This window comes from Dromiciops gliroides, chromosome 5, assembly GCF_019393635.1.
Source record: "Dromiciops gliroides isolate mDroGli1 chromosome 5, mDroGli1.pri, whole genome shotgun sequence".
NCBI lineage: Eukaryota > Metazoa > Chordata > Mammalia > Microbiotheria > Microbiotheriidae > Dromiciops > Dromiciops gliroides.
Window position 1 is genome coordinate 149441455 of NC_057865.1, and position 18329 is coordinate 149459783.

At 36.6% G+C, this 18329-nt stretch overlaps 1 protein-coding gene across 2 annotated transcripts in view; it reads left to right on the forward strand.

The window, feature by feature from the left end:
- CCDC146 (coiled-coil domain containing 146) overlaps positions 1-18329 on the forward strand; it is a 176210-nt gene that overhangs the window by 140482 nt on the left and 17399 nt on the right. For both annotated transcript variants that reach the window (XM_043969178.1, XM_043969179.1), the window contains 6 exons: positions 1786-1881; positions 2535-2705; positions 7835-7923; positions 8013-8177; positions 9552-9776; positions 12121-12349. In XM_043969178.1, coding sequence (XP_043825113.1) covers positions 1786-1881; positions 2535-2705; positions 7835-7923; positions 8013-8177; positions 9552-9776; positions 12121-12349 — 975 coding nt within the window. The remainder of the gene's footprint in view (positions 1-1785; positions 1882-2534; positions 2706-7834; positions 7924-8012; positions 8178-9551; positions 9777-12120; positions 12350-18329) is intronic.

Consider the following 18329-nt stretch of genomic DNA (forward strand, 5'->3'; position numbering starts at 1 on the left):
TATTTAAATTGGGCAGTAAATGAGCCTAACACTCTTCAGAATTGGCTCAAAGAGGGAGTAGCATACACACTCAATTGGGTGGAGTAATCTCTCTAACCCTGCAGGAAAATAGGAGGGGAAGGGGATAAAGAGGGAGGGGCAAAAGAAGGGAGGGCCTATTGGGGTAGGGGACAGTCAGAAGCAAATCCCTTTTGAAGAGGGATAAGGTGAAAGAAGATAGATAATAGAATAAATATCATGGGGAAGGGAATAGGATAGAGGGAAATAGTTAACAATAGTAACTGTGAAAAAGAGGAAAGGGGGGAAATTTCACAAAAAAAAAAACATTTATAGTAACTCTTTGTGGTGGCTAAGAATTGAGAATCAAGGGAATGTCCATCAATTGAGGAATGACTGAAGAAGCTGTGGTATATGATTGTAAGGGAGTATTATTGTGCTGTGAGAAGTGACGGGCAGGATGATTTCAGAGAAACCTGGAGAGACTCATATGAACTGATGTATAATTAAATGAGTAGAACTGGGAGGACACTGTGCACAGTGACAGCAATATTTTCTATGTACAATTGTGATAGACTTGACTACTCTCAGCAATGCAATTATCCAAGACAATCCCAAGGGACTAATGATGAAGCTTGTTATCTACTCCCAGAGAAAGAACTGATATTAACTGAACACGGACTTTAAAAAAAAAAAAAAAGAGTGCTTGTGGATTATACATATATAACCTATGTCAGATTGGTTGCTGTCTTGTGGAGGGGCGAAGAAAGGGAGGGAGGGAGAAAAATTTGGAACTCTAAACCTTATGAAAATGAATGTTGAAAACTACCTTTACATGTAACTGGAAAAAATTAAAATAAATGGAAGATTAAAAAAAAAGATAGATTTCTATACTTTAAAAATTTTCTTTAATAAAATTAAAATTTTTTTTTTTAAAAGCAGTTTGGAGAGCAGAGCAAATAGGAGGTAAACATTGTCACTATAATGTAAGTCTTTGGCTTTTTCTGCTTTGATTAAAAGTCAGTGGAAGGGGGGCGTCTAGGTGGCCCAGTGGATAAAGTACTGGCCCTGGATTCAGGAGTACCTGAGTTCAAATCCAGCCTCAGACACTTGACACTTATTGGCTGTGTGACCCTAGGCAAATCACTTAACTCCCCATTGCCCCAGCAGAAAAAAAAAAAAAGTCAGTGGAAGGTTTAAATACATATATACATTATTGGTCTCAAGGCATTTGATTTAAAAATTAGACTTAAAAATGTAGGCTACCTAAAATAATAATGACTGATACAGTGTTTAACAAAGTATTTGACACATTAACTCTATACATGTGATAATTATATCCATTTCATATAGCACTTCATATTTTAATGTTTTAAATCCTTACTAAGAAAATATTCTCAGTCCATGGATATCCATGAGACTAAAATGAACAGATATATTAAATGCCTGGTAGGTTCTGACAGAGTGCTGAACCTGAAGTCAGGAAGACATGGTTTCAATCATGCCTCAGACACATTATTTCCTACACGGGCAGGTCAATTAGCCTTTCTTAGATTCAGTTTCCCCATCTGTAGAATGGGAATAATGAGACCTATGTCACAGGGTTGTTGTAAGACTCCAATAGAATGATAAATGTAAATCTCTTTGTCAACCTTATATAGCAAAAGTTGTATAAATATATAGATAGCCACTCCTGATACAATCTTTAAGATGGGTGACTGCCTATGTGGTATTGATCATTTTCTTTTGTGTTTCTAATTGTTTGTTATAAATCTTGAACTTTTTCAGATGGAAAGCCTTCCTAAAGATGACTCATTATTTGTGGAGAGGAAAAGAGACCTCCAAAAAGAGGTTGAATTAGCTAAAAGGAATTTGGCCCAGCAGGTTAATGTTAATTCTTAACTTTGACCTTTTATATAACTCATGTTAATAGGAAATCATTTAACAATTTTCATAGAATCCCATCAAGAGGGACCTTTTGAAAGAAAATGTGGACTTTTTTCTCCTACCTTTGAATCTCAAGTGAACCCTACCCTTTGATTTATCCTTCCCCCCCCAAAAAAAAATATTAAAATAGCCTTGAGGGGTTTGGACATGAAAAACAATACAAGAGAGCTCCCTACAACTTTAAAAACATTAAAAACAAGGACACATATACGCACACAAAGTACTATTTTTTATAAAATAATATTATAAACTTATAAATTTTAATAAAATTACTTTATAAATAAATAATGGATATGTCTATCTCTGCATACAACAATAGGAAAAATTCATATTTATTAAAGATACTGCCATTGTTATTTTAAAAATTTAAGATTTTTTTTTAATGACTTAAAAGAAAAAAATTTCTTTAATAATGGAACATGTTTTCCTGTTGTACAAGTATACCGATTTGTGCACTCAAAAATGAAATGGCTTGGATTTGAAGGGCAAGGTTATTTTGTTTTTTAAAAAGTTTTCTCAGACTTAGGTAGTTCAAGATGTTGCACCTACCAAAAGATGAATCATTATTACTGCACTGTGTTTCTAAACAGAAAGTCCTGACGGAGGTGGAGGCTCGATTATTAGAACAATTCGTTGCAGAGGAAAGCAAGCTTTATAAGGAACAGGATTTCTTCAGAGAACAGTTAGACAGTCTTACCCGCCTACAACAAATCAAAACGGAAGAGAGAGAAAAGAAAGCCAAAGATTACATAAAAGCTCAGGTAAAAGCATTTCTCAGCCTATCCTTTTGTTTCTACAGAAGGACATTATTTATCAATGGAGAATTTTTTGCTTCAGACTAGATGGTCTCCTGATCCTTATTAAAACAAACAACATTGGGGCAGGTAGATGGCACAGTGGATAGAGCACCAGCCCTGGAGTCAGGAGTACCTAAGTTCAAATCCGGCCTCAGACACTTAACACTTACTGGCTGTGTGACCCTGGGCAAGTCACTTAACCCCAATTGCCTCACAAAACACACACACACACACACCCACCATTAAGAGTTAACAGGGGGCAGCCAGGTGGTGCAGTGGATGGAGCACAGGCCCTGGAGTCAGGAGGACCTGATTTAAAATCCGGCCTCAAACACTTGACACTTACTAGCTGTATGACCCTTGGGCAAGTCACTTAACCCCAATTGCCTCACCAAAAAACCCCCCAAAACAACAACAAAGGAGTTAACAGGGACTTCATTTATGTTCAAATTCAACAAAACATGTTCTGGGGAAATAGAGTGTCATAAGTGAGGTTTTGTTATCTCATTAGGAATTCATAATTATAATTTTAATTTAATAGCAGTTAGAAAAAAAGCATGCATTACAGCAGTGGCCCCAGGGAACTGAATTTGCATTAGCAGGAGCCACAGGAAAGGTAAATATAATTAGACATTGGACAGAGAAGTTCATGGCAAAAGTCTCAAATGAGAAAATGGAGAAAAATAGCTCTCAGCAATCTCTGGTTTCTCACTGAGTGATTTCACCCACTGCCTTTACTGGCCATCATAGTGTGTCTCCCTGCTAGCCCAGCCAGAGGTCCTCATATTTATTCTTGGGAAACACCTGAGTATCAGGGGGAAGCCTGTTTAAGTGGAGAGACCAGTGGACTTGGATTAAGGAAACAGGCTAGAATCTCTGTTGTGAGATTTACCAGCTGTGTTCCCCTAGACATGTCTCTAAACTGTGTATGCTTTGGTTTTTTGGTTTGTTTTCATCTGTATGATGGGGATGATACTATTTGTTCTGTTCACCTTGCAGGTTTGTCATAAAAAATGTGTTTTGTAAGAATAAAAGTAACACATAAGCTATTGATATAAGGATGTAGAAATCACTGATGGGGAGAAAATCTTTCCTGGTTTATCCACTCCTTCTCTTTTAAAACTTTGTCAAAAAACTTAGCAGATCCCTACAGTCATATGAAGAATGTTCTAGATCACTATTGGTCAGAGAAATTAATTTTAAAACAACTCTGAAGTGTCACATCATACATTTAATAGTGGCAAATATAACAAAAAAAGGAAAACATTGGATGTTGGAGGGCATGTAAGAAAACTGGACACTAATCCACTATTGGTGGAATTATGAACAGACTCGGCCATTTTGGAGAACAATTTGGAACTATGCCCAAAGGGCCATAGAGTTGTGCGTACCCTTTGAGCCAGCAATACCACTGCTAGGTTTATATCCCAAAGACATCCCCAAAAAGAGAAAAAGGCCCATTTGTACAAAAATATTTATAGCACCTCTCTTTATGGTGGCTAAGAATTAGAAATAAAAGGAATACCCATTAATTGGGGAATGGATAAACAAGGTGTGGTATATGATAGTGATGGAATATTATTTCACTATAAGAAATGACATGCAGGATGATTTCAGAAAGATCTGGAAAGGCTTGTATGAACTGATATATAGTGAAGTGAGCAGAACCAGAAGAACATTGTGCACAGAACCAGCAATATTGTTTGATGAAGAACTGTGAATGACTTAACTATTCTCAGCCATACAATAATCGAAGACAATACCAAAGGACTAATGATGAAGCATGCTATCCACCTCCGAAGAAAGAACTGATATTGATGGAACACAGACTGAAGCATGCTATTTCACTTTCATTATTTTATTTTATTCAAGTTTTCTTATACAAGATGATTAATATGGTTATGTTTTACATAATTGCACATGCATAACCCATATCTGATTGCTTACTACCTCAGGGAGCAGTGAGGGGAGGAAGGGAAGGAGGGATAGAATTTGGAACTTAAAACTTTAAATAAAAATGTTTATTATTTTAAAAACCTTAGCATATTGAAATGAATATTTGAACTGCACAACCTCACTCCACCCTATCTTTACAGCCTCAGTGGGTTTTACTCTTCTTCTAATACAGTAGTCCAGCCAAACTGGCCTTCTCTCCATTCCTTATTCACAGCACACCATTTCCTGGGGTCCCACCTTTGTCTTGGCTGCCCCCAACTCCAGACATACACTCCCCTTTCCCTTCACCTTAACCTCTCTTCCTTTAAGATGAAGCTCAAGCACCAATTTCTGAGCATTTGCTGATTCCCCAACTATGAGTGCCCTTCCTGACAAACTACCTTATATTTAAACTAGTGTGTGTATGATATACACTGTTGTGCTATTGGTTTCTATTTATAAATTCAGAAGCAGCAAAGACAAGTATGTCTATATGTATAAAATCTTTGATATTTCTTCCATTTTGTGAACTCTAGTGTTCTGCTTAAAAAAAAATTTTTTTTTCAAAGATTTCTTAGGGTTGAAATGACCAAAGAATTCATCTCATAGAAAACCTCCTGGTGACAATAAGCTTTTCTGTACTTAGCTAAGCTGGTCCCCACACAATAGACTAGGTCTGTCCCTGGAACTATACTCACAGCTTTTCCTCTTGGTGAGACTCAAAGAAGAGTGTAGAAGCTGGCTTGAAGCTTAACATCAAAACACTAAGATCCTGGCAACTGATCCCCTCACTTCTTGTCATATAGAAGGAGAAGAAATGGAAGCAGTGTCAGATTTTATGTTCTTGAGCTCAAAGATCACTTTAGATGGTGACTGCAGCCATGAAATTAAGACACTTGCTCCTTGGAAGTAAAGCTATGGCAAATCTGGACTAAAAGGCAGAGGTGCCTTCCTGACAAAGGTCTGTATAGTCCAAGCTATAGTTTTTCCAGTAGCAGTATATGGTTGTGAGAAGTTGAACTATAAGGAAAGCCAAGAGCCACAGAATCAATGCTTTTGAATTGTGATGCTGGAGAAGACTCTTGAGAGTCTCTTAAACAGCAGGGGGATCAAATCAGCTAATACTTGAAGAAATTAATTCAGGCTGTTCACTGGAAGGTCAAATACTGAATCTGAAGCTTAAATATTTTGGCCACATAATGAGAAGATGGGATTGATTGGAAAAGACTCTGATGCTGGGAAAGATTGAAGGCAAAGGGAGAAGGAGACAGCAGTGGATGAGAGGAATAGATAGTATCATGGAAGCAATGAACATAAACTTGGACAGACTCCAGGAGATAGTGGAGGACAGAAGGTTCTATCGTATCATGGTCCATGGGGTCAAGAAGAATCAGACACAATTGAATAACAACAAGAAGAATTTCCCAGGAGCTTAGCCCTGGGAAGTGCTGACATATGCTGACATAGCCCTGAGAACCCAGGGTCATTTACCCCCTCCATCTATGATCAAACACAGGAGGAAGACTTAGGGAATGTCATTGTTTAGGTTATGCGACAAGTCAATGTTCATTACACACCAACACATGAGTACTTCAAACACTCTGTGAAGACGAAAATTTTTCTCCTTGAGGGATGAATAATTTATCAAGTCACTCAGGAAGGGGAAAACATTCTTATTTTAAAATTTGTTCATATCTAAATATTGTTGGTGTTAGATAAATTCAACCTGCTACTAAACACTAGCTATAACAAACATGATAAGAATATAAATACCACTAATTTCTACAAACAAAAAAAAAATTCATCTGACTATAGTGACATTTCTTACACACACACACACACACACATACACACACCTGCACTGAAGGGGGACAAGGAAAATTAAAGTTAGTACCTTAAGCTCCCAAGATAAAATATCTGCCACATTTTTTACTTCATTGTATTCAGTGACATTTGATACCAGAATAATCTGCTGGCCAGAAAAATACATTGAAAATCAGAAATGCCTCATTCTATTTGGGCCAGTTTTCTTGATATTTAACTAAATCTCTTAATGCTTCTTTCTTCATTTTTTTGATTCTGCAAAATGTTCAAGTCTGTAAGACTTTAGAAATCATTCATTTAGGGGCAGCCAGGTGGCACAGTGGATAAAGCACTGGTCCTGGATTCAGGAGGACTTGAGTTCAAATCCGGCCTCAGACACTTGACGCTTACTAGCAGTATGACCGTGGGCAAGTCACTTAACCCTCATTGCCCTGCCCCCCCCAAATAAAAGAAAGAAAAGAAAAAAGAAAAAGAAAATAAATCATTCAGTCCATACCACTATGAAATCCGACTCCACACCACCATGAATCACCCACTTTTTGCTTAAATACTCCCCAGTAACAGGAAAATTACCTCATTAGACAAATTACAAAATGGATTTGTCCTTACCGTCTTCACCAGCACAGAGGTTTTATAGATAAAAAACCCATCACACCATGGCCATCCTTAAACAACAGACATGATCTATCATCAAGTCTGAATCTGGGACTTTTCTAGCTTGGTATGAGCTACAAGAACTTGCACTAAAATACCTAAAAAGCTGGGGTCATGTCCATACCCTAATAAGGCATCAAAATATAACTTTAATGTAGGGTCCTTACCATACATTTTATAATAATAATTCATCATAATATAAATATAAAAATATAATAAAATCATAATAATAGCATAAATTAAGTAGTGTTTTATGTACAAAGTTTATAAGGCACATACATAAGATTAAATAGTGAATTCTTAGAGATTATCAAAGGGGGTTTTTATAAGGCTAGAGAGAATCATGATTATTCCTAGGTTTGAAATGCACAGTTACACAACTCACTGATTTCAGTAGTGGCAGACATCCTGTCTTCCCCTTTAGGTAAAAATAATATCCACTACTGGTGTTGGACTAGAACTCAAACTGCCTTTCGTCTCCAAATTGCTATGATTCTGTGATTATATTTCCTCTTGTTACCACTGAGAGTGGTTTCATATAACCATGAATGCGTTTTATTGCCTACATATTGGGCCAACTCTCACAGAACTATTTCAATGATTACTCTAACTTATTTTTTTAATTTGAAAATTGTACAATTTGTGGACATTTATGAAAATACTTATCTTCATATTTTCAGCAAAGACTTACCAACATCATTAAAGAAATCAAGTCAAAAGATGTTGAACTCAGGGTATATAAGAAGAAAAAACGTGAAATCCATCGTAGGTAAAAGAATCTCATTAATTTAAATGTAAATACATATGTAAGTGATTTTTGGCAAATAAAGTCCCCCCACATGATTTGTATTTTTACAGACTAAAAGAGTTTTCCAAATTGTATGATACCATACGAAATGAAAGGAACAAATTTGTGAATTTACTTCACAATACTCACCAGAGAGTCTATGAAGTAAAGGAAAAGCTCAAACTGTCAATCAATGAGATGGAAATTTTAAGGAACAGCTCAGCCATTCAGGACAGGTGAGTGTTAAAACAGCTATTTCCAAAGCAACAATCATAGAGCTTCTGGTTTATTTGAATTCTGGTGATCCATAAATATCATAGAATTGGAAAGGAACTTTAAAAAATCATCTCCTTCAACGCCTCCATTTTTTACAGTGATGATTTAACAATTTCAACATGGTTGCTAATGTTGCTCATAGAACCATTTTAAAAGTTGAATGAGGAATTAAAATAAGGTTGCCTACGCCAGGAGGAGAAAAAGGTTAAATGTTTGACACATCTGTATTCAGCATAAAATTTAGTTAGCATGGACCATGGAGATAATCTAGATAGGTCCCATTGTTTTATATATAGGATCCATGAGGTGGAGAGAGGTTAAATGATTTACTTAAGGTCACATAGCTGGTAAATGGCAAAACTAAGATTCAAACTCACATCCTTTGATATTCCTGATCCCCTGTGCTCCTTCCACAATATCAACTTTATCTGATAATTAATATTTCCTTTATTTCTACTTATGTAATATGGGTACCATGATTTCATGTTTGCTTTAACAAAAAAGGTAGAGGCTCTTAGGCAGTATAGTGGATAGAGTGCTGGACCCAGTCTGGCTAAGTTCAAATCTGGCCTCAGACACTTACTAGCTGTGTGATCCTAGGCATGTCACTTAACCTTATTTGCCTCAGTTTCCTCATCTGTAAAGTGATATAGAAAAGGAAATGGCAAACTACTCTAGCATCTTTGCCAAGAAAACCCTAAATGGGGTCACAGTCAGACACAATGAAACAACAATGTCTCATATGGGGCAGCTAGGTCATGCAGTGGATTGAGTACCAGGCCTGAAGTCAGGAAGACTCATCTTCCTGAGTTCAAATCTGACCTCAGACACTTACTAGCTATGTGACCCTAGGCATGTCACTTAACCCTATTTGCCTCAGTTCCTCATCTATAAAACGAGCTAGAGAAAAAAAAGGCAACCCCCTCCAGTATCTTTGCCAAGAAAACACCAAATTGGATCAGGAAGAATTGGACATCACTGAATAGCAACAGGGAGAAAATGGTTTCTTGGTTAATGTGGAAGCTAAAACACAAAAAGAATTTAAAGAATAAAAGATGGAATATAATTTTGACTTTATTCTCTTATGTAACTGAGATCATTATAGAGGCTATGAAAATGGGTTAATGTTATTAAAATTCTTGCATAATTCCATAAGATGAAACTGTTCACATTGCTGTAACACTATTTCCTTACTAAACCTTCGCAAAAGCAAAATAATTCCTCCTGATGATAAAGGAAATATATGTTATCAGTCTACTTGTTTCAGAAAATTATCAGTTAACAAAAGGAAAATTTAAGTTTATTCCTTGACCCATTGTTAATTATTTTGAAAGAAAACTACAGAATTCCCTGCTGAAACGGTCCAACAACCTTACGATCAGAGAGAGCATGGAAAATGATGTGTGCAAAGTTATAACAGTACTTCAAGAAAGGAGAGAGAAGAGAGAAGAACAATTAAACAATATTGACAGACTTGCCAATGTGGTCACATTCATTGAGGAAGAGATGGTACAGCTCCGGAAAAAATATGAGAAAGCTGTTCAGAGCCGAAATGAGAGGTAAAACAGAGAACAAAGCACTATGGGGCTTCCAGATTTTCAACCTGAAGTTAGCCTGGGGCACTGCCACAGTTTTAATTTGAGTTTCTTTGGGTATTGTTGATGCTAGATTGATTCAATATAAAAAAGAGCAAGCTACCTTAACCAAATGCTGTTTTGAGGTGAGAGACAAAGGAGTGTTTCAGAATATTTCAGTTGGGAAGTAGATATTGTTTTCTAGGGCTCTTACTCGGAACTGTTCCAGTGTTAATTCAATCCATTAACTGTTTATTAAATGCCTACTATGCACCAGGCACTATGCTAAGCACTGAGGATACAAAAAGAGGCAAAAGACCGTCCCAGCACTCAATTCTACAAACCATTGACCATTTCCTTAATTCTGGTACCACTTTTGTGGCCATCTTGTGGGCTGTGAACATTATTGAGAGATTTTTCCATCACATGTTCTCTGGAAAGAAATTAGGTCCTTTAGGCACCTTCTTTAACCCTTATTAAACATAAGGACAAGATTTTAGAAGCTTCCAAAAACACTAAATCACACCCACAGAATTGCTTTTGGGGGGAGGAGCAGGAGAATTTGATTGGATTATTTCATTAATGAGGGAACTGCCAGTGTGAAAATTTCCTTCACTGATGCCAATCTGCAACTCCTAGTTAAAGTTCAAATGACTTTTCAAATGTTTGTAGGTATCAGAAGGAAGATTTGAACCTAAGTCCTCCTTACTTCAAAGCCATCTGTCTATCCACTCTACTACACTGCCTCTTTGGACTTGCCTCTTAACTGAAAAAAAAAAAATCTGACATGTGATATTGCAATATTCCATAATAATAGAAACTAGATTCAGATCAACACCAATAGCAACAATCTCCTGTGGCATAATTTTGTATAAGACCCTGTGCTAGGCACTGGATAACTAATGTTCCCTGACAACTTGATGAACATCAAAAGTATACTGGAGAAGATGGGGAAGGAGAAAGATGGAAGGGGAGGAGACACTGAAAACATGGGTTTAGGTAAAAGGAAAGACATATTATGCCATTTTTTGTAAACATTAAAAACATTGCTTTAGTTTGGAACTATGTCCAAAGGGCTATAAAGCTTTGCATACCCTTTGACCCAGCAATAGCACCATTGGGTCTTTTTCCCAAAGAGATCATAAAAAAGTAAAAAGGACACACATGTATAAAAATATTTATAGCTGCTCTTTTTGTGGTGGCAAGGAATTGGAAATTGAGGGGATGCCCATCAATTGGGGAATGGCTGAACAAGTTGTGGTATATGAATGTAATGGAATACTATTGTGCTGTAAGAAACAATAAGCAGGCGGATTTCAGAGAAACCTGGAAGGATTTGCATGAACTGATGATGAGTGAGATGAGCAGAACAAGGAAAACATTGTACACAGTATCAACAGTGTGTTGATCAACTGTGATAGACTTGATTCTTCTCAGCAATACAATGGTCCAAGATAATTCCAAAGGACTCATGATGGAAAATGCTCTCCAAATCCAGGAAAAAAAAAAAAAAAGAACTGTTGAATCTGGATGCAGATCAAACCATACTATTTCTATTGTTTTTGTTGTTGTTGTTTTTCTTTTTTGAGGTTTTTCCTTTTTGCTCTTATTCTTCTCTCATTACATGACTAATGCAGAAATATGTTTAATGTGATTGTACGTATATAACATATCAGATTACTTGCTGTCTTGGGGGGGAGGGAGGGGAGGGATAGAGAAAAATTTGAAACTAGAAATTTTATAAAAACGATTGTTGAAAATTATCTCTAAATGTAACTGGAAAATAATAAAATATTTATATGGGGGAAAACCCCAATTGCTTTTAGAATAGAGAAAAATGGACTGAAGTCGTGAAAAGAGAGGGTACAAAAGAGTAAAAATAAAAATGGTTATCAAATAACATGAAACTTCTTAGCCCTGATTATGCCTGTTGTAGAGATAGGGGAGTTCTGAGGAAATTCTGCCTATGTCTTAAAAATTCTTTTAAGTTATTCTATTTAAAATTATTCTACTTACAATTAATATATCAGAGCTGGGCTAAGTCCACAAAACCCAATCAAAAGATTTTCATTATCCCAAGACACTAAAAAGAATCTTTGGAGGAAACAGGCCTCTTCCTTCCTCTTCCCAGAGGTGCAAATGAATGAATGGATGAATAGAGTCAGAGAAAGAAAGATGCCAATCTCCAACCCAACCCCCCTCCTCCAATCTTAGCTGCTAATTATCTCCTGGAAGTAATCCAACCTCAATTTCTGTTTAAGGTTCCTGATAGTTAATTCACAGGTGATCTTATTATCTCCATAACCCAAACCTTTTAATTTGACCATAGTGGTGTTTTGCTGATTGAACGGGAGGAAGAGGTATGCATTTTCTATGAAAAAATAAACATCCAAGAGATGATGAAGAGAAATGGAGATATCGAGTTACATATATTGGAAGAAAAACTCCGATTTCTGAAGCTGAAAATTGCTGAGAAACAAAGGCAGATCTTTGTGTCCCAGAAAATGTTGCCACTGAAGAGAACACTGGACATGGAAATAGCAGTCCTTCAGATTCAGGTAGGAAATGCTTCACGTGAGATGTTTATAGATGTGATTAATTTTGTTGTTTTTCTCCTCTGCACTAACTTTAAAGTTGCACTGCTATGTGCTAAAAATAAAACATTGTATGTGTGGTCCTATTATGTGACTTCTCATATGTTAACCAATCTACCGGGGGGGGGGGGGAGAGAGAGAGAGAGAGAGAGAGAGAGAGAGAGAGAGAGAGAGAGAGAGAGAGAGAGAGAGAGAGAGAGAGACTGACTTTTTGAAAGCATTTCTGATTCTACTGCAGGGCAACATCTCTGGCCTAGGTAATAACAAGTTTTGCTTTTAGTTGTTGTTTAAAAAAACAAACACATTTTCTTGATGCCTTGTGTTTTTACATTACCATTTCTTTTCTGGATCTTTTTTAAACATTTATTTTATTTTTGCACCTAATAGTATTTTTCCCAATTACATGTAAAGGTAGTTTTCAGAATTCATTTTTGTAAGATTTTGAATTCCAAATTTTTCTCCCTCCCTCCGCACTCCCCAAACTGCAAGCAATCTGATATAGTTTATAGATGTACCATCGTGTTTAACATATTTCCACATTAGTCACGTTGTGAAAGAAGAATCGGAACAAAAAGGAAAATGAACAAGGAAAAAAAAAGTGAAAATAGCATGCTTTGATCTTCATTCAGATTCCATAGTTCTTTTTCTGTATGTGGAGAGCATTTTCCATCATAAGTCTTTTGGAATTGTCTTGAATCATTGTATTGCTGAGAAGAATTAAGTCTATCACAGTTGATCATCATACAGTGTTATTGTTACTGTGTACAATGTTCTCTTGGTTCTGCTTACTTCACTCAGTATCAGTTCATGTAAATCTTTTCAAGTTTTTCTGAAATCTGGCTGCTCATCATTTCTTTTTGTTTGTTTGTTTGTTTTGTGGGGCAATTGGGGTTAAGTGACTTGCCCAGGGTCACACAGCTAGTAAGTATTAAGTGTCTGAGGCCGGATTTGAACTCAGGTCCTCCTGAATCCAGGGCCAGTGCTCTATCCACTGTGCCACCTAACTGCCCCTGCTTGTCATTTCTTATAGCACAATAGTATCCCATTACATTCGTATACCACAGCTTGTCCAGCCATTCCCCAGTTGGTGGGCATCCCCTCAATTTCCAGTTCTTTGCCACCTCAAAGAGAGATGCTATAAATATTTTTGTACATGTGAGTTCTCTTCCCTTTTTCATGACCTCTTTGGAGGTCATTAGTGGTATTGATGAACATGCACAGTTTTATAGCCCGTTGGGCACAATTCCAAATTGCTTTCCAGAATGGTTGGATCAGCTTACAACTCCACCAACAATGCATTAGTGTTCAATTTTTCCCACATCTTCTCCAACATTTATCATTTTCCTTTTCTGTCATATTAGCCAATCTGAAAGGGGCAAGATGGTATCTCAGAGTTCTTTTAATTTTTATTTCTCTAGCCATTAGTGATTTAGAGCCTTTTTTCATATGACTTTAGATAACTTTAATTTCTTCATTTGAAAACTGCCTGTTCATATCCTTTGACCATTCTCAATTGGGAAATAACTTTTATTCTTATAAATTTGACTCATTTCTCTATATATTTGAGTAATGATGCCTTTATCAGAAACATTGACTGCAAAAAATATTTCCCAGCTTTCTGCTTTCCTTATAATCTTGGTGTTTTCTGGATATTAAACTCACCCACCTGCCCATTTGAACCTTCCTTTCTAACAAAGAAAAACAAACAAAATTTCCGATTATCCTCATTTTACTTATTTCACTGTATAAATTTCTACTGATTTTTCCATGTTTCTCTGATTTCCTCATACCAGTCATTTCTTATTGCACAGTATTATTTTTATTCACCACAGTTTGTTTAACTATTCTCCAGGTGACAAATGCCTACTTTATTTCCAGTTCATTGATACCACAAAAAAGTACTTCCTGTGAATTTTTAGAATATACTCTGTACCTGCATTTCTGTCTTTGATCTTCTTGTAGCATATACCCACTGGTAGGAATACTGGGTTAAAGGGTATGAAAATTTAGTTAGTTTGCTTACATAATTCCAAACTATTTTACAAAACAGTTGGGCCTGTTCACAGTTTAATCAATACTGTATTAGCATTCCTGTTTTCCCATAGCCCCACCCCAATACTGACTTTTTCTATTTTTTGTAAATATTTAGGGTCTAGGATGAAACTCTAGAGTTGGGGTGTTTTTTTTTCATTTCTCTTATTAATGACTGACCATATTCTGATATGACCATTGATAGTTGGAGATTCTTTTGAAAACTCTTTGTTTGTATTCTTTTTACCACTTATCTCTTGGGAAATGCCTCTTGATGACTTTGTCAATTGCCTATGTATCTTTATATCAGACTTTTATGATACTTAAATCAAAGATTTTTTTCCCCATTTAGCACATTTTATTTTTAGAAAAGCACATTGTTGAAGATATATCAGAGTTGGATGCTTCTAAGCCTGTTCTACAACATTAAAATTTTCTGTATTTTTACCAAGCATATATTTAATCATGCCATAAACCTTTTCTTCTACTGTAGCTTTAATTACCTTTGCCAAAGAATCTTGTTTATTTCTGATTTCTGCGATTCTTAGAAAAGGCCTTAGGTAGCTTGTCTTTTGATATTAAGTTCACTATCCTTTGAAGCTAGAACTTTGTTTATAATTAATTTTGTATTTACCTATAATCACAGGCATTAGTAACACCAAGTGAAGAGGGCTTTACCCCAGAGAGCCAACATCAAGAGGAACATTCTTCCTACCACACTCACTTTTGGGTTCTCTGCCAGTCCATTCAGCAGTCACCCCCAAGTCACCCCACCAAGGGCCTATCATTATGATGCTGTATTCCTAGGATCCACCTTCTCCCCCCCAGTAGGGGCAATGATTAGATTCCTGTGGGATGGGCCACTCCTCATGGTGTGACTGTGCCCTGATTGGACTGTCTGCTGTATTGTCCCTTCCACCATAACCCGCCACCCATTCAACTGTTCTTGCCTCAAGTAAAAGATTCCTATTTATAGCTCTGCATATGATTATTCCCTCTCTAATTTCTAGAGGTTTGTCATCATTTGATAGCCAGCCTCTAGCACACTGTTTTCTTTAAATGCCTTTACAGTACATGCCCCCTATGTCTTGAATGCCCTGACCCCTCACCTCCACCTTCTTAGTTTCTTTGGCTCCTTTCAAGACTCAGTTTAAATCCTATCTATCTTCTGCAGGAGGCTGTTCCTGGCCCTGTAGCTGCTAATGCCTGGCCTTCTAAGACAGCCTCCCAATACTCTGTATATATCTTGTATTTGCCTAGATCTTTATATGGTATCTGCCCCCATTAGAATCCAAATGCCTTAAAAGTCCTGACTGCTTTGCTTTTCTTTCATTCCCTAGTACTTCCCTGGTACATAATAGGTGCTTAATAAATGCTTATTGACTGACCAACAACTTAAACTTTCCAAGGATTCTAAGCACAGCTAGCAAGTACTTTTGTTCCCTGCAAGTTTATATCAATTTTTTCATAAAGAAAATATGGTTACACTATATTTTCTATCTTCTGTGTGGATGGCCTGATTTTTAATTCCGATATCTCACAGTATGAACAAGTTGTAATTCCTAGCATTCTTTTGTTGTTTTCTAAAATGTCTCATTTGGTTTTGACCCTATCACTAGATTACAGTTTGTTCCTGCTGCTTTCTGACATTAGTTATGGTGTAGCGTTCCCCATCTTGGGAGGGCTTGCTGGAGAGGAACTTGTGAGTCACAGCTATAGAACACTCGCTTTGGGCAAAGATTCTCTGTGCCCTCTCTGTATTTGAAATTGCTCATTGGCTATTTATAAAACCCAGTGACAGATGTTTCAAGTATAAGCTGCTAAAAACCAGAGATTGCTTCTTAATGCCCTCATCTGATGCACAGTAAATTGTGTATTAGGTATGGTTCAAAAGTTATTGTTCAGTTAGTATTTGAACAAAAATTAGTTGAGACATCTAAGAAAAAAGACATCTAGTTACTTTCTTTGAGAATAAGTCACACTCTATTTCCTATAGGAAAATGACACTGCTAACTCAACTAGCAGCATAAATATATTTTGAGTTGTTTCCAAGAATGAGCCAACAGGATATTCCCTTTCACTTGTCCTTGAGGCCATGCCATTTTCAGTTTGGTTAGGCATATCTTTTGGCTTTAAAATAGAATTTTGAAATACATAGTTCAAACTGCATCATACGGGAATACTTCAAAGCCTTCCCCCTCCCCCACCCAAGCTTCATTTGAATTAATGTCCACCCAGTGGAACTAACCAGCCAGGCAGAATGTCTTGTTATATAGTAAATTCCACTTTTAAAAAGTCCCGTACCTCAGATTTTCCTGGGTAATCCAGGCTGGTTTTTAGGTTTCAGTTTATTCATTCATTAGAGAAATGATACTATTTCACCTGTAAACTATTTCTACCTAAAAAGATTTCCTGTTCAAATATCTCATGAAAACAAAAACAGAAACCTTGTGATTTTTTTCAAGCATTTGGCCAAGAGACCAAACCAAGTTGTTCATGGGCAAGTTGGGCTTGAGACATGCATTGAATAGAGGAAAAGCACTCAATTTGGAGTCAAAAGCCTCAAATTAAAATCCAAGCTCTGCTACATTACCTTTGTGACCTTGAACTTTCTTCCTGGAGTCTGTTTCCAGAACATTTGGAAGAACCTCCAAAAATTCATCATATGAAATGACTATTACTTATTTCTGATTAATTCATATGGAAACAAATGGTACCATCAGAAGAAATCTAGAAAGCATTGCTACAAAGCATACCCAGTGGACTATCTAGGAAAACCTTCACTTATAAATGCCTTTTATTTGTGGCTCCCAAGGCTATAAGCTTCATGAGGTTAGAGACCTAAACTCTATCTACCCCCCAGGGTCTAACACAGTTCTTTGGACATAGCTTATAGATTAATAAGTGATTGATGAGATGAATAAGAGGAAAAAAAGAATGAAAACATTACTGATGATTATGAATTCTTGAGCAAGAAACTAAGATCTTGAAAGCACAGTATTTTCATTGCAGTGGTTGAACAAAAACAAGGACTTCAAAAGAGAAAGATTTGTAAAGTCGACATCTGTTTAAAATTGTATCTTAGAAAATAATTTGGATTTCTGGATCATAGGTAAAAAATAGGAATTATGGGATCCAGGCCAGAGATAGGGTGCATTTAGGGCATCTAGGTAGCATAGTTGATAGAGCACTTAGAGCACTTGCCTTGAAGTCAGGAGGCCCTTAGTTCAAATCTCACTTCAGACACTCACTAGCTATGTGACTCTGGACAAGTCATTTAAACCCAATTGCCTTAAACAATCCAGGGCCATCTCCAGTTGTCCTAATGTATATCTTGCCATTGGACCAAGATGGTTCTGGAGGAGAGAGTGAGATTGGTGACCTTGCACAGCCCTCCCTCACTTAAATCCAATTCACTGCAAGTCATGACATCACCCTGATGTCATGATCCTCTTCAAGACAGAACAAGCAACAATAACAATGAGGATGCATTTTTCAAGGTCTGGTGAGAATGTATTTGCCTGGTGTCATGTTTATTTAACTAAAAGTCCTTTAAGCTGAAAAGGACAGAGAAAAAACTGCCCACCAAGGTGATTACCATGAAAAGTAGCTACCATATAAAAAGAAAAATAGCAAAAAGCTCATAGAAGGCTCAAGAAAAGAGCAAGCAATAAAACCAAGAATCTTAGATATCTATACACTAAGAGATTGATTTATAATTTCAAAATAATCATAAACCAAATCCAACAAAAACATTAAAGAAGCTAGAACGTTGGTCTGAATCAAATCAGATGAAATTTAGTAGGTCCAAATATAAAGAAATACTGGTTTCAAAAAGGACATTGATAAGCTGAAAAGGAAAATCAGGATGAGGATGAAGAGTGTCCAATGTGTAAACCACAGAGGAAGTGTT